This window comes from Urocampus carinirostris, chromosome 4 (assembly GCF_059441175.1).
Source record: "Urocampus carinirostris isolate Australia breed hairy pipefish chromosome 4, RoL_Ucar_1.0, whole genome shotgun sequence".
In the NCBI taxonomy this organism is placed as follows: domain Eukaryota; kingdom Metazoa; phylum Chordata; class Actinopteri; order Syngnathiformes; family Syngnathidae; genus Urocampus; species Urocampus carinirostris.
The window spans coordinates 30,406,649-30,423,987 of NC_142352.1; the positions used below are offsets into that span (position 1 = coordinate 30,406,649).

At 41.0% G+C, this 17,339-nt stretch overlaps 1 protein-coding gene across 1 annotated transcript in view; it reads left to right on the plus strand.

The window, feature by feature from the left end:
- The window catches only part of ttc17 (tetratricopeptide repeat domain 17), a 32,962-nt gene that overhangs the window by 11,130 nt on the left and 4,493 nt on the right, over positions 1–17,339 (plus strand). The window contains exons 15-24 of the mRNA XM_088334137.1: positions 15–239; positions 3,099–3,318; positions 9,172–9,291; positions 9,688–9,974; positions 10,053–10,206; positions 10,312–10,432; positions 13,004–13,163; positions 13,243–13,326; positions 15,513–15,632; positions 16,647–16,790. Of these exons, the coding sequence (XP_088190263.1) occupies positions 15–239; positions 3,099–3,318; positions 9,172–9,291; positions 9,688–9,974; positions 10,053–10,206; positions 10,312–10,432; positions 13,004–13,163; positions 13,243–13,326; positions 15,513–15,632; positions 16,647–16,790 (1,635 nt within the window). The remainder of the gene's footprint in view (positions 1–14; positions 240–3,098; positions 3,319–9,171; positions 9,292–9,687; positions 9,975–10,052; positions 10,207–10,311; positions 10,433–13,003; positions 13,164–13,242; positions 13,327–15,512; positions 15,633–16,646; positions 16,791–17,339) is intronic.

Consider the following 17,339-nt stretch of genomic DNA (forward strand, 5'->3'; position numbering starts at 1 on the left):
CATTGTTTTTGTAGGACAAATTATTCAGTTGGCAGGTGTACAATGAAGCATCTCTATTCTGGCGGGCCCAAGGAAATGGCAGTCGTGCGCTTCAGTGCCTGCGCCAAGTGTGGCTCAAATCTCCGCCCTCCTATCGCCATTTGCCCCTCACAAATGCTGCTAATTTGCTGCTACATTTTGGATTAACCAGCCACTCACAAACACTAGTGGAGCAAGCGCTAATTTACAATGCATCAGAGGTAAGACGCACAATTTTCATACCACTTTTTAGCTTTATAAAGTATTTTCTAAATATCAGTATTGATCCAATACAATATTAGCAATAATTCAACATTTTCTGTGTATGTTTTTTCACATAAGTATTAACTCATTCAGTGCCACAACGTATAAATACATTTTCAGAAGCATTGTCCCTGAGTGCCATAATGTAAATATATTCTTGTTTTATTAAAAAAAAAAAATCTTGCAAAGTTCATGCATCATCCCATCCCAGCCATCTCCGAGCAGTGGGCAGCGGACACCCTGAATTGGTTGCCAGACAATAGCAGCTGCAAATCACATTAGTTCTCGCAGCCTGCTGCGTTCTTCATTGACGCTCGAGCCGAATGACCCACCGCTAAGAGTCGTACAGCTGGGCGATTTTACATCCACCCGGGACGATCGGAGACAAATTCATGACAGGGTTTATACTCGCGCCACACCGCGGGTGGCGTTCGGTCGCTCCCGCGAGCGAGCCCCTAACCCGCGATTCGCACTACACCGACACAGTTACGAGGGTCCCGCGCACGTCCGCCGCCTGTCGTCGCGCCGCGCTACTGGGGTCGTCGGACCAGTTACGGGGGTAGCCCGATCACGCCCGCCGCCTTTTCTCTCGTCGCGCCGTGTGACGCCGCGTCCGCCGAACTCGCTCCGTCGCGCGGCCCGGGAGTGACCTCTGCCGACTCTCCCCCTCCCCCGTCCCATCCAGCCGGCTGCCTTATCCTGCGTCCGCTGACGTTCCGCCAAAAAAACCCACAAAAAGTGAAAATCTGCGAAGCGGCGACGCCCCTTCCAAAAAAATAAATTAAAAAAAAACATTTTCTTTGAACCATTACAGACCGCGAAGCTCTGAAGCCGCGAACGTCGAACCGCGAAGTAGCGAGGTCCCACTGTACTGTAATAAAACCCCACAAAAGATCAACACAGCATTGATATTGCAGACATGCTGACCGGCAACATATTTAGTGCAGGTGATTGTAGCTGATTTGCATCTTTGGGTGTTTTGGTGAATATCTAAGCTTATAAAACGATAAATTCCTTCCATCATATGACTCGGCAAATGTTAGGGTGAATATTTTGTGCTCTTCTAGTGTAAACAATCCAATATATATATATATATATACTGGACTGTCTCAGAAAATTAGAATAATGTGATAAAGTTCTTTATTTTCTGTAATGCAATTAAAAAAACAAAAATGTCATACATTCTGGATTCATTACACATCAACTGAACTATTTTAAGCCTTTTATTATTTGAATATTGCTGATTTTGGCTTACAGCTGAAAAAAACTCAAAAATCCTATCTCAAAATATTAGAATACTTCCTCAGACCAAGTAAAAATAATAATTTTATAACAGCAAAACTAAATCAAACATTTGAAAATGTCCATTGATGCACTCAGTACTTGGTTGGGAATCCTTTTGCACGGATTACTGCATCAATCCGGCGTGGCATGGAGGCAATCAGCCTGTGGCATTGCTGAGGTGTTATTGATGCCCAGGATGCTTCGATAGCGGCCTTCAGCTCATTTGCATTTGTAGGTCTGGTGTCTTTCATCTTCTTCTTAACTATACCCCACAAATTCTCGATGGGGTTCAGGTCAGGGGAATTAGCAGGCCAATCAAGGACAGTGATGCCATGGTCAGTGCACCAGTTACTGGTGGTTTTGGCACTGTGGGCAGGTGCCAGATCATGCTGGAAAATGAAATACTCATCTCCATAGAGCTTTTCAGCAGATGGAAGCATGTAGTGCTCTAAAATCTCTTGGTACACAGTTGCATTTACTCTGGACTTGATGAAACACAGTGGACCAACACCAGCAGCTGACATGGCTCCCCAAACCATTGCTGACTGTGGGAACTTCACACTGGATTTCAAGCAACTTGGATTTTGCTCTTCTCCAGCCTTTCTCCAGACTCTGGCGCCTTGACTTCCAAATGAAATGCAAAACTTGCTTTCGTCTGAAAAGAGGACTTTGGACCACTCTGCAACTGTCCAGTGCTTCTTCTCCATAGCCCAAGTCAGACGCTTTTTCCGTTGTCTTGAGTTCAGAAGTGGCTTGACCATGGGAATACGGCTATTGTAGCCCATTTCCCGGACACGTCTGTGAACTGTGGCTTTTGATACCTGGACTCCAGCTTTAGCCCACTGTCTTTGAAGCTCCCTCAAATTCTGGAAGCGGCTCTTCTTCACAATTTTGTTAAGGCTGCGGTCATCTCTCTTGGTTGTGCAGCGTTTCCGGCCACATTTTTCCCTTCAAACAGACTTTTTGTGGATATGCTTTGAAACTGCACTCTGTGAACAGCCTGCTCTTTGAGAAATTTCTTTTTGTGTCTTACCCTCTTGATGGAGGGTATCAATGATGATCCTCTGGACAGCAGTCAGATCAGCAGTGATTTAGTTTACTGAACCAAGCTGAGTGTTTTTTAAGGCTCAGGAAACCCTCGCAAGGTGTTTCGAGTTAATTAGATGATTCAGGTGATTAGTTGAATAGCCTACTTGTATACTTTTTCATGATATTCTAATATTTTGAGATAGGATTTTTGAGTTTTCTTAAGCTGTAAGCCAAATTCAGCAATATTAAAATAATAAAAGGCTTGAAATAGTTCAGTTGATGTGTAATGAATCCAGAATGTATGACATTTTTGTTTTTTTAATTGCATTACAGAAAATAAAGAACTTTATCACAATATTCTAATTTTCTGAGACAGTCCAGTATATATATATATATATATATATAAAATATTATAATTTTTTTAATAACTAATACACCTACTCTAGTGTTCAGTGTCAATATTATTTGCAGCTGTTTCAACAGATCTTCTTTCTGTCCCATAGCCCCACACATTTCTCAGCCTGGTGAACCTGCAGCTGGCTCAGGGCAATGTGACGGGAGCTTTAGCCTTGTTTAGAAACACGCTGAAGTCAGCCATTTCCTCCTCCACTTTGTTCTCAGCCTTTGCTGCCTGTGAGCAGTGTCTCGCCAGCATACCCCTTCTGCGTTGCCTGCAGTTTTATCCGTTACTTTACAACCTCTCAAACCAGCAACACTGCTCACGTGAGTATTTTTGAAGCAAAAAAATATAGTGATAATCTTCTTTGCAACACAAAACATCACATAAAAAAGGGGAGTTTACACAAAAAAATCTGTGTTAGAGATAGGATCAGAAAACTCAAGTTTAATCGGTCCGCAGATCAGAGTCACAGATTGGATCATTCTAATGATCAGCAGAAAAAAGAAAAAGACAGGAAAATTGGCCTCCGTTTGTCATGTTCTGCTTTTCAAATGAAAACATAGTAAATTGACTTAATTTGATTCCACTTGAATATATTTATAAGTTTAATTTTAACAAACAACAGTGATATTATGAGATTGGTACCCAATAGAGGTAAGATCAGGCCTAAAAAATGCAGCCGGACCCCGGGTCGCAGGTATGTAAACCCGACCCTGCCCAAACCCGATGGATTAACTTCATTTGACAAACAAATTCTGAAATCTACCAGAAGCTTTCATTTGCTGCCAAAGTTATCATGAAGCTTTACCCCGACAATGCGTATTTAATAACCGAACTGTGCGTTTCAGCTGAACTACGCAGCTTGGGGTTTATTTGGGGCCGAGTTCCTTAAATCAAGTGTGTACTGCAAGTGCAAGCTCCAAAATTAACGGTTTGCCGCCAGTTTGCGTAACTAGGGGAGGTGCAGCGGATAAAAGTGAAACTGAACAAAATGGCACCGAAAACAAAATCAAATTATGCAGATTACAAGCTGAAAATAATGAAATAATTGACCATAAAGCTAAAAAAGTAGCAGGAAGCCGCGCGTCTTTTACACCAACATCGAGGAGGAAAAATTATTATGAATTGAGTGTAGCTTTCTGTTCCCCTGTTCGATCATTAGTTTTAAGTACCACAGCTAAGGCTCAGGATAACTCTGCCACAACTTTTGCCTATTCCTGCTCCCAAATGTTCATTACTCATTTAACTCCTGTCACTAAATTGCTGGGATGGGTGTATCAACACTGTCATACATTATTCTACTGCGACAGTGCCAGCACACGGTTTTATCTGCTAACCTCTATCCACATTTTGACAGGAAATTCAAAATGTATCCACACTTGTGTTAGGACACGGGAGGTTTTGAAGCTCCTTCTTTCCTTACTTGCCATGATTACTGTGCATGAGAATTGCACATACGGCATTTACATAGTATTGTTTTTCTCAGAGCAATCCACAGATAACCCTTGTCCGCAACAGTGAACTTTTATCTGAACGCATTACAGATCAATAAGGATCTGTTGCACCAATAGTTAGAGTGCTATTCTCTACATGTTTGGTAACATAATTGATCTGAGGCACTTGACCCATTATTATTATTATTATTTCATAGTTGTTTTATTATTTCATAATTTTTAACATTGTTGAGGACAGTTGCTGAGTGTGTTAAAGAACTGCCAAGGTATAGATTTTGCCTTAAAATATTTTTCACAAGTTGTGCTATTGTTTCCAAAAGCCAAGAAAATCCCAGTGCGTTTTGAGTGTAAACATGGCTGTGACTACAGCATTGAATAACTCACATGTTCCACACAAACAACTGGCACATCTCACTTCATAAGACTAGTGAAGTGAAAATTGCCTCAAGTAAAGCGGTGTTGCTACTCAGTTAATTTATGAACCAGCCAAAAATAATTGGGGCTAAAATAACATGAATGAAAATATCCCTCTTTATCAAACTATTCCTCACACAAAGCACACATGATATTGGGTAAGACACAACCACACTTTGAATAGAAATCATGCCATGTGGTATTTTATTCCAATTTTATATTTCCTCTTATGCGTGGCATTCACAAGATTTTCCCACCATCAAGCTTTTTTTTTTTTAAATTGTATGTTTTTTCTGTAATCAGGGATAGGTTGCACTATTAAAAGTACATGGTAAAATAGGTATCAAAATATGAATTAAAATCATTAAACAGTATTGTTAAAAATTGCACACAAAAAAAATAGTTATCCCTCAGCTATTGCAGCTAATGAGTGCCTCACCTCCCCCTCCCCGCAAAACGTAAGTGCACAAAGTAGCGACGCCCCTTCAAGGGTTTAACTTAAGATGACGTCTTTACTAGGGCTGCACAATAAAGCGAAATCTAATTTATATTTTGACGTGACATAGTTACAGGACACTGCATTTTTTCAGGGCTTTATAAATTGTTGTTTGAGTGATGCATTGTTTGGCCAACCAGAATTATCACAGTTTGGGTTGGCCAATCAGAGGCCAGTTTGTTTTATGTGGGCAGCTTGAGGATACCTTATAGATGATCTATTCAGTTTAGATCTGGAGACTTGCTTGGCCAGTCCATCCCATTTACACTTAGCCCCTTTAGAAAAGCCCTGGTCATCTTAAAAGTGTATTTGGTGTCATTGCCATGTTAAAACATTGCCGTGCGACCCAGTTTCTGGAGGGAGGGTATAATTTCTTGCCCCAGTATTTCTCAGTACACTGTTGAGTTTGTTTTTCCCTTAATGAAATGCAACTCCCCAACTCTAGTTGCACTCATGCCAACACCATGCGTGACTTTAGGCACGAAACAAACATGTTTGTATTCACCTAGTTGCTGCCACTCATCTGAGCCAAATCAATTTATCTTTGTCTTATCAAAACAGAAGGTATCTTTCCAGAAGGTCATGGCCTCTGTTGACAGACTTCTTTTCATTGGACCAAAGCAATGTTTCTTCATTGATGTTCTATTAAACATTATAAAGAAATCCCTGCAGAAATGTGATTGGGGGTGTACTCACTTTTGCGACATACTGTACTGTGACATACAGGGAGTGCAGAATTATTAGGCAAATGAGTATTTTGACCACATCATCCTCTTTATGCATGTTGTCTTACTCCAAGCTGTATAGACTCGAAAGCCTACTACCAATTAAGCATATCAGGTGATGTGCATCTCTGTAATGAGAAGGGGTGTGGTCTAATGACATCAACACCCTATATCAGGTGTGCATAATTATTAGGCAACTTCCTTTCCTTTGGCAAAATGGGTCAGAAGAGGGACTTGACAGGCTCTGAAAAGTCAAAAATAGTGAGATATCTTGCAGAGGGATGCAGCACTCTTAAAATTGCCAAGCTTCTGAAGCGTGGTCATCGAACAATCAAGCGTTACATTCAAAATAGTCAACAGGGTCGCAAGAAGCGTGTAGAAAAACCAAGGCGCAAAATAACTGCCCGTGAACTGAGAAAAGTCAAGCGTACAACTGCCAAGATGCCACTTGCCACCAGTTTTGCCATATTTCAGAGCTGCAACATCACTGGAGTGCCCAAAAGCACAAGGTGTGCAATACTCAGAGACATGGCCAAGGTAAGAAAGGCTGAAAAACGACCACCACTGAACAAGACACACAAGCTGAAACGTCAAGACTGGGCCAAGAAAAATCTCAAGACGGATTTTTCTAAGGTTTTATGGACTGAAGAAATGAGAGTGAGTCTTGATGGGCCAGATGGATGGGCCCCGTGGCTGGATCGGTAAAGGGCAGAGAGCTCCAGTCCGCCTCAGACGCCAGCAAGGTGGAGGTGGGGTACTGGTATGGGCTGGTATCATCAAAGATGAGCTTGTGGGGCCTTTTCGGGTTGAGGATGGACTCAAGCTCAACTCCCAGTCCTACTGCCAGTTTCTGGAAGACACCTTCTTCAAGCAGTGGTACAGGAAGAAGTCCGCATCCTTCAAGAAAAACATGATTTTCATGCAGGACAACGCTCCATCACACGCATCCAAGTACTCCACAGCGTGGCTGGCAAGAAAGGGTCTAAAAGAAGAAAAACTAATGACATGGCCTCCTTGTTCACCTGATCTGAACCCCATAGAGAACCTGTGGTCCCTCATCAAATGTGAGATTTACAAGGAGGGAAAACAGTACACCTCTCTGAACAGTGTCTGGGAGGCTGTGGTTGCTGCTGCACGCAATGTTGATCGTGAACAGATCAAAGCACTGAGAGAATCCATGGATGGCAGGCTTTTGAGTGTCCTTGCAAAGAAAGGTGGCTATATTGGTCACTGATTTGTTTTTGTTTTGTTTTTGAATGTCAGAAATGTATATTTGTGAATGTTGAGCTGTTATATTGGTTTCCCTGATGAAAATAAATAATTGAAATGGGTATACATTTGTTTTTTGTTAAGTTGCCTAATAATTATGCACAGTAATAGTCACCTGCACACACAGATATCCTCCTAAAATAGCTAAAACTAAAAAAGCCCCACTCCAACTTCCAAAATATTCAGCTTTGATATTAATGAGACTTTTGGGTTCATTAAGAACATGGTTGTTGTTCAATAATAAAATTAATCCTCAAAAATACAACTTGCCTAATAATTCTGCACTCCCTGTATAAAGGTTCCTGACCCCTGTTATATTCTTTGAAAACACCCACAGTCCCTTGGCAATTTAGGGGTTGCAGTTGTTTTGGATATCTGTAAAAAAAATGCTCCCAATTTCTACTTGTCTGGGAAGCGGTGGGCCCTGTAGTCAACTTTCCTTTTATTTTTTACACTTGCCATGTTGGAAATAGGGTAGGCTAAAATTCTCGCCAGCAATCAAGGGTAAGGTGGCCTAACGACTACTGCCATTAGCTCGTGAAATGAGTTCATTTTTTTCTGCAGTCAACAGTACTATTAGCCACATATTAGCCGAGTCATGCCCAAGACTTACAACATTGGTACTCATTGCCTCCCTGCTTGGCGCTCTGCATTAAGGGTTGGAATTGGGGGGTTTGGTCACCTAATGACTAAAATGGCTGCGCCCTGTTTGGCTGCGGCTGCATCGGCTCGCTACAGTTTAACTGTACGGGTCAGGTGTATCGACATTTCGTTCTGTGTGCATTGTTACAAAGAATGACAATAAAAGTAAATTCTATTCTATTCTATTCTATGATTATTTCAAAATAGACTCATCAGGGAATCATCACAATTAGTCTGAAACAAGATACCGGAAAACATTAAAGCCGTTATAATGCGTTACTTCGTCCCCTGGCTGTCTCAACTATATTGAATGTCCGCAAAAATGGCTTTGTAACATCAAGGACAATCCATAGAATTCAACCGTGTAAAATATTTACTCCAAAACACACGATAATGTCAACAGATAAAGGGAAACCCGCGTAAAAAAAAATCTGCTTTTTTGGACGTTTCTTTTCATAGTCTGTTTATTTCACCACATTATTTCTGTTTACAAATAAACAGGCCCGTAAAATTATTCCCATTATGCCAGTTAGCCCTCCCCTTTCGATTTACACCTTTCCCATGATGAGGGCTTGTTAATGTTAGTTTTGTTTTGCACAAAGTTACTTTGAACTTGCGTCTTCCTCACCATTCTACGTATCTCACTCGTATCTTTACTGCCCAGACGCCCCTAGGGGCCATTAGAAAAAAAAATGCATAAATTGGCCGCATTGTTGCATAAGCCGCAGGGTTGAAAGCTTGGGAAAAAAGTCGCGGCTTATAGTCCAAATTTTACGGTACAACAAAATTGGAGGCCTCCTCCTTTCAGTGTGAGAGAGCGATTTAGTGAACGGCTGGCTACCTGCACGCTAGCATTTGGTACTCTCAGTTTGAGGCAGGTCTCTTTGATGCTAAAATATAACTGTCCCAAATGTTGTTTCCCGTGAGTCGAAGCTCTAGGTCATCCGTTTCATGGGTAATGCAAAAATAAACTAGACACCCAATATAAAATACGATCTATAGTTTTAAAAAACAGTTGTACTGCTTTTAATATTGTGACTTGACAACAACAATCTAGTATGGCAATTGTAATATTTGACACCACAGAATTGCCATTATCGCTAAATAAATATTACAAAATTGATTCACGAATGAATGATCTTGCAAACATTTATACATAAACTTGTGTTGTTCCAGAGGGATCTGGTTGTAGTCCTGGGGACGAAGTTTCCATGCAGCAGCAGGACTGGGGTGGTGATGACGAAAAACTGGATGCATCATCTGTTTTGGCCATAGAGGACTCTCTGCTCTTTGAAAGTAAGAATATGATTCAAAGTAAAAACCCTTAATCACTGAAAAAAGCTACGATAAATCAGAGTATACAACAATAAATTTTCCAATACCTTTTAACTGTACTCGGAACTGATGTGTCGGGGGTGCATGACCCTGGCACTTAACCATCAAGAATAATTAAACACCAAATGTATTTTTCAGTGAATGAGTTCTTTTTTCATTTTGGTTCTTTGATTATAAGGTGAAAAGTTGCCCTGCAAATAATTAATAATCATGTTTAAACAGTTTTTTCACAAAGGTCAGAAGACCCTAAATTGAGACTTACTTTGCTATATGGCCACTCTTAATTTTACTACGAGGTAAATTCCTAATTGGCATGCATTGCTGAAATGTTGTTTTAATTTTTTTGTAATTACACAGAGGTTATCTTGGACACAAACGGGTCAGGCGAGGCAGCAGAAAAAAGCCAGGCTTCTCGCTCCTCTTCCGGGTCGACAGTTTCACTCACAAATACGGGTGTGGAAAGTGAAGAGGAGTGGCAGCTGAAGGAACACCTAATGGGAAGTTTCAAGGGGGCTTTAGATGTCAGTGGAAGACAAGGTGACTTGCAAGGAATCCGGGTGCTCAAGAACGACCGTGTGATGGGGGCCCGTGGTGGCGGGGGCCCCTGTTTTGGAAACTGTGAGGATGACGACGGTTCAGAATGGGTAATGGCACATCAGTTGAACCAAAAACTTTGTGTCAAAAATATGATATTGATTTTGAGTGATTTTGGATGTTGTCAGATCACCTTTCAAGTCAAAAGAGTCAGAAAGGCAAAATTGGATGGTGTTGAGAATGCGGCCTCCTCTGATTTTAGCCAAGGTGCGGAGCCAGAGTCTGAAGGAAATTCTATTCTGGAGATTAGTGGACCAACTATCCCCTCAGCAGGCCCTGCAGGTACTATTAATTTTCCCCTCCTTTAGGATTAAGCATATGTAGTAAATGTGGTGGAATTAATCTTAAAATGAATATGCGTCTGTTTTATTAATTTATCCTGGACAGACCGCTGGAGGGACTATATGAGTCTTGGCTGGCCAGGGCTAGAAGAGTGCCAGCGCACACGAAGGGTGGACCTCACAACCGCAGCAAGCACCTGGCTTGCTGTGTCAGCAAAGAACATTGAGTACGCTTTTTTTTGCATTTACAATGGGAATCAGACCTCACTTTTGTAGTTCCAGGGTTCGTACAGGTTCTTGAAATCCTTGAAAATAATGGCATTTGAATGTTGCATTTTTAAGGTTTGAAAAGTTCTTGAACTTTTGGTGAAGTGCTTGTAAATACTTAAATTTTTTGCAATGTTTTTTAACAAGTCTGCTTGAAAATGAAGCCAACACTTCTCTTTGGTGGCTTTGTTTTTCATTAGATTTCTTCTATCGTCATTAACAGCAGCTGGCATAAGTGTGTATGGCATTGTCCTATAAAGCGTCATCGCCCTCTACAAGTCGCGCCCAAGCGGACAGTTGCAGGCTAAACTTACGCAAGGCACTATGAAATGTGTATTAGTACAAGGATTATGGACATTTATTATGGGTCATGTGTTCTAAAGAACTTCCTGCAATTGAAAATGTAAGGGGCCGGTCACACAGCTGTTTGCGTCTGAATCACGGCTAAAACTTTGGGTTTTTTTTTGCCCGTGGTTGCCCGGGATGGAAAATGCGCAAAATTGGCCAACCCGCTGTTCATCGGTGGTATGCCCGCAAAACACGCCGGCGACTGTTCCGCTTCCTCATCGCGTCATTTCTGCGTCATTTTCTCGTGTGGACCACGGGTTTAAAAGCTCCCGAGCCGGTGTTGTGCCCAAATCCGACTCCTACGCAACACCACCACACCCTCACCCCCTCGCGTGAACGCGCATTCTGCTGCGATCGCTTTTGACTTTTTCATCCGCGTTAACAAATGCATTTTGTAGAATACGATCGCACTTTATTGTTTAAATAAACGCGTTATATAGACTAGGATCTCCCAATTGTTATAATTAGCTCACTTTATAGTTTTAATAAGCGTTTTATATAGAATACGATCGCTTTCGTTGGAAGCGCAGCAGAATGCGCGTTCACGCGAGGGGGGGAGGATTTACCGTTCGATTACGTTCACAACAAAAACAAAGACGGAATGGTTTAAGTTGTATTACATTTCCAACAAATGCAAGACGAAGTGGTTTTGGTTATATGTTCGCCATTACATTCCCTAAAAGTGAGATAAAACGAGGTAAACGTGGTTGTAGTAGCGAGGGGATGCAAATCTCGGCACCGGGCTGTAGAAATCATAACCGCACAAGACACAGTCCCGTGAAGATCAAGATTTCAAGCTATGGCATCATTTTTATTTTATTATCTTGAAAAGAAATGTCAAGAAATAAAAATGGATTAAGACGAGGTCACTACGCTGACGGGGATCCATGTTCACCCCCTTGACGTCTCGAGCACAACTAACGTGTGCACGGCATTCGCGCTGTTTATACGCGGAGAAAGGCGTTTGACCGTCACACGCGTAACACGCTAATTTCACGTAATAACACCGCGATACAGGGGCAGAACATGCTATTACCATGCTCCACCCACGATTACCCGCTGAAATTTCCCGTCCTACCCATGTGTAACCACGCCCTGGCCGCGGCCAGAGCACGTTGTTCCGCGTCATTTCTGCGTCATTTCCTCGTGTCGACCACGTGTGCGGCACGCGGTTCAACACGTGCTCAAACTTTTGAGCAGCTCAAAAGTTTTGAGCACGGCCAACCACGTGAAAATTTTCGACTGCGAGTAAAGCACTGCTCTATCTCGTCTATATGGCGGTCTCAAAACGTCCAACAGCGCCCAACAGCATCTGCTTCACGGTGGTTCAGCCTCAATACGCTCGTGAAAGGCTGTGTACCCGCGCTCTGAAGAATTTAGCAGCGCCAAACATTTTCGCGCTGCCACCCGCGCGCGAATTTTCGACCTCGTGTTAAGCACCGCTGTATCTCGCCTGAATGGCGATCTCAATGCGTCCAATAGCGTCTGCCTCAAAGGCAGAAATTTCTGGCCGTGATTCAGCCGCAAATGTCTGTGTGACCGGCCCCTAAGCTACATAATAACATCATTTTGACCAACACCGATTTGGGGAAAGAATTGTCACAAAAATATTTATGCATGTTTAGTTCAGATACACAAGTATATTCGCAATTAACCCATGAGCTAAAAATCGTATTTATTAATACACATGCGAGGTTAAAAATTCTACATGTAAATCACATTTATATTTGTGGCTCTGCAAAATACAGAGTAGAGAGTAGAGAGTACAGATGCATCGCTTCGGCAGCACGGCGAAGGCATGGGTCATCAATTCTCAGTGAGATGTAAAAAAACGCAGAGCAGGTGTCCGGTCACAATACTGTATGAAAGTGACTATAAATAGATTCTGCATCGGAGATCTCAAGTCAAGGGGTGCTGGTCGATCAGCGTCCATCTTGGCGGCCCCCAGATTGCCCCCTCCCCTTTCACTGCTTCAACAACAGAAACTGGAAAAGTGGCTTTAAAAATGTACTAATTAATTTATTAATTAATTTTTAAAAATCTTGAAAAAGTGCTTGAATTTGTCCATGAAAAAAGTGTACGCACCCTTGAGTTATTAATTTAACCTCTTGTATCTTGCCACCATTTTAGAAACATTGAGGTTTTAAAGTGATTCCTATTTTAATATGAGTCTCCTTTTCTAGCATTACAGAACACATTGACTTTGCTACCCCACTTCAAGAGCCAGCGGTCGAGCCGTTATGCAATGCAAACTTAGCTGCTAGCATGCACACTCTGGACCACCTGGCAGGCATGGCTAATCGAGCTGCGATCCACTACACAGGGGAGAGCCAACTGAGTGAAGTAGGCTAAAACATGATCAGAGAACAAGTATTAGTCTCTGTCCTTGTCCCATGTATTGTATAAATGTCTCCCACTACAGGTCCTGCAAAACCTTGGCAAGGAGGAATATTCCCCTCAGTCGTTTGAGCAGGTGGGGACTCGGATTGCCAAAGTATTGGAGAAGGTAAGTTGAAATCGAAATTTTTGAGGTAAAACTAATGTATGACAAAAGGTTGCCTTAATTGTGTTATATTGTACAGTACTTTTTATAAAGGGTACAGTAAGATTAGGTGGCCAGTTGCCATCCTCAGCTAAGCACGCAATTGACAAAAAGGCTGTCTGTTTTCATGTGGACTGCTTTGTGTCGCCATCAATGTTTTTAACCTTTTCTTTTTCACAGCCTGTTCATGCACATTTACTTATACTTAGAATCTTATACTTTTGGTTTAGTTGGTGGAGCCATCATTGTGCTTTATTCCATTGAAACACTGCTCCCCGTCAAATGTGTGTAAATAATTTAGCAACAAGAAACACTGTTCCTAACTAGTTCTGTTTGATAGGGCCCTTTTTGTATAACTGTACGCTATAGAGCAGGGGTGGAGTTTTTCATTAGCAGGCCACATTGGGTTAAAAAAATTGACAGAAAAAAAAAGTTTTTTGTGTGTATGGGGGGGTCTACTTGCATAAAGTAAAAAAGATAAAGGAATATACAATCTTTCTCATATTGTCACTACTAGCGATAAATAATCATGCAGCTATCTGCGGCTACATTTTTTTTTTTTTTTTTTTCAATGTACAAATAGACCATCTACACTCTCAAAATGTAAGTCAAGTCATATTTATTTGTATAGCCCTTAATTACAAGCCCTCGAAGGACTCTACAGGCCACAATTATAACATACCCTGATCGGCAAACCTCCATGCAGGGAAGAAAAAATCAAAAACCTCAAAATGAGGAAAAGAAGAAACCTTGACAGGGTTACACATAAGGTAATCCACCTTCCAGGACTACCAGGCTGCCATAAATGTTGCAATGGGTAACAATATACATACACAAGCGTAGTCAACATCAACAATAAACATAAGTAATGAGTAAAATTGTTCAAGAAGTCAAAGACAGCAACAACGGTTGAGGCATGCTTCAGGTCCTGGTGGTATTCCGCTCACTCATCCAGGTTCGTCGTTCTCTCTCACTCCGCCAACCAGGCTACTGGAAAGGACAGGAAAAAAAAAGTATGAGGTCGACATCAACCATAGGCTATAGACTATATAATATAGAGTATGTGTGTCTTAAGTTTAGATCTAAACACTTACACAGAGGTTGCAGATCTTATCTAAGAAGGCAGAGCAATCCACAGCACCGGGGCTCGAATGGGGAATGCTCTCGAGCCTGCAAATACCTTCTTGGTTCTTGGAGTCGGAGTCGACCAGCATTCTTCGAGCAAAGGCTCTGAGCAGGAAAATAAAAAGTGTAAAAATAGCAATACAGAAAACAGTTTGATTTTAAAGGTAAACAGTCTTTAAATTAGTTGTTTTTTGGGGGGGTTGTCATGTGAAGCATCATCGGTACAATGTGACCTGGTGACTTACTGACTGGGAAATGGAGAGAGAGAGAGAGAGAGAGGGAACGAATTAAAACCATTACGAATTTCAAATTAGTTGATATTTTTTTGGGGGGCGCACAATGATCAAAGCCTTGCAATCAGCGAGAGAGAGCACAAAACATTCCGCAATGATACAGGAAGCATCTTTTGTAAAGGCTATACAAATAAACATGACTTAATTAAATATGTTAGTTTCCGTGAAGGAGTGAACCAGCTATAACGGAACGGTGAAGTAGCGAGTGGTTTGTTAACTTTTTGTGAACAATTGTATTCATATTAGGATTATATGTTCAAATTTGGCGTGACGGATTAAAAAGCCTCTGGGTCGTAGTTTGCCTACCTCTTGTATTCATGCGGTTGCATTGCATGGAAATGAAGTCCATTCCATTTTGATAGCTGATTCCAATTATGGTGCAGATCGTGGCGTTATTTCTCCAAAACGTTATGTAGATATCTACATGTGTATTTATTAGTTGATCCAAATGACAAGAATTGGAAAGGTCTACATTGTTTTTCTTCCTGTGTACTACCCAATTAGTGGATCTGAGACGCTCTGCAGATACCATAAAAAAATCAATTCTATCATTTTTTTCCCTCCCATTCCGTCTGCCAAAATGTTTTAACCCAATGCGAACAGTGATTCAAAAATATTTGCCCACTCCTGCTCTAAGACATATCCTTATTGTAGTAATCGTTTACTCTCATTTGAACACTCGGCTTATCCTTCTTTTAATTAAAATGTAACTTGAAACATGATCTCTTTTAGAACCAAACATCTTGGGTATTGTCCAGTATGGCTGCACTTTATTGGAGAGTGAAAGGTCAGGGCAAAAGGGCAATCGACTGTTTGCGACAGGCCCTCAATTACGCTCCTTATCATATGAAGGTATGTCATCTTTGTGCATTTAGCATGTCAATAAAAGGATATTTACTCCTCCTAAAGCAGTAAATCAGAGTTCTGATCTTTACATGTATTGTTTTCTGACTGTACATTGCATAATATTCAAGTAGAGCAAAGTATCCTACAAAGTTTTCTTTCGTGTGTTGTGTTGTGCATTACGATTGGCTAACAGTTGCCCCGCCCCTTTTCTTCCTGTCTCCTTTCGCTTTAATGACGTTGCGGTCTGAGTAGTACGCTTAAGTAAAACAGCATGATGATCCTCAATTATGTAGGCGCAAATCTTCATTTTCAAGTTTCTCTAAAAGCCATCATGTCAACAAAACTGAACACACGAAAGCAGTAAAAGGCAGAGGAAGATGCTTTCTATCGCCGACAAAGTTGGCTTTCTTGACCCACCGAACATGTTCTGAGCCACATGTGGGTCTTTGGCGCTCCCTTGTGGCTCCCTGGTGCATTTTCAAAAATGTTTTATTAGGGGAAAAATATATGGTTTCTGTAGGACAAAAATGAACACATTTGGAACGTTTACCAATCAATATGTAAAGAGTATGTATTACCTTTATTATAATAACTTAAATTTATTTATGGCTCCAGGCACATTTTTTTGTTTTTATTTTAGTCCAACATGTCTTTTTTTTGGGGTTGCCAACCAGAAGGTAAATGCAGTTTTTCATAACGTCCACATGATGGTGTCAAATTATAAAAATCATGTGGATTGTGGCATTAATACACTTGAGCAATAAAACTGCCAGATTATTTAAAAATTGTAAATTGACAGTAAAGAAGTTATTTGTAAAAAAAAAAAAAGCGTCTAATATTGTACTTTTATTTTGTCAAACATGTACTATAACTTGTATATTGTATTTGTTCTGGACTATTTATTGAATAAATAAATAATTGTTTATACATGGCGGGTTTTGACTATCGCGAGGGGTTTTAGGAACACAACCCTTGCGAAACAGGAGGGATCACTGTATTTCTTTTTTCCCCCCTAATCAGGATGTTCCTCTCATCAGCCTGGCCAACATCTTCCAAAATGCTCGACTGTGGGAGGACGCTCTTACAGTTGCTCGCATGGCTGTAGAAATTACTCCACACTTTGTGGTGAACCACTTCACACTTGCCAACGTCTACATCGCCATGGTAAAATCCACCATTTTGTCCCCGTTTGCATCCTTTAACTCATTCAATGCCAGACGTTTCTCTCTAATTGGAGGAGTGGTGCCAGCCAATTTTTGCCATTTTGACTCATTTTTGAGGGCCCATAGATAATTTAGTTCTACCGCCGCATAGGATATTTCAAAAGAATGCTTTAACCCTCTTCTTTCATTTGAAGTATGTTTTTAGCTTTTACTATTGTTTAGTAAACTTTTGAACATTGATGGACATTTTTTTCCCCACTGTTCATCATATACAAGGGTACAATTAGTTTAAAATTAACAGCTTTGATTAGATATTTCCAGAAACGAAGGAAAAATATTGGCAGATGTGAAAAAGCGGGAGCTTATCTTGGTCCTGCCCCCTTGACAACCAATACACTTTTCACATTAATCTTGTTATGTATTAAGATTTTTATAACAAGGCATACGTTTTCTTGAAATACCCTTTTCCGAGAAAAGGTCTGGGAAAAACTCCTTTATGTGACGGGATATTTTTCAAGCAGAGATTTCACTTCAGTGCGTTTTTTTTTTG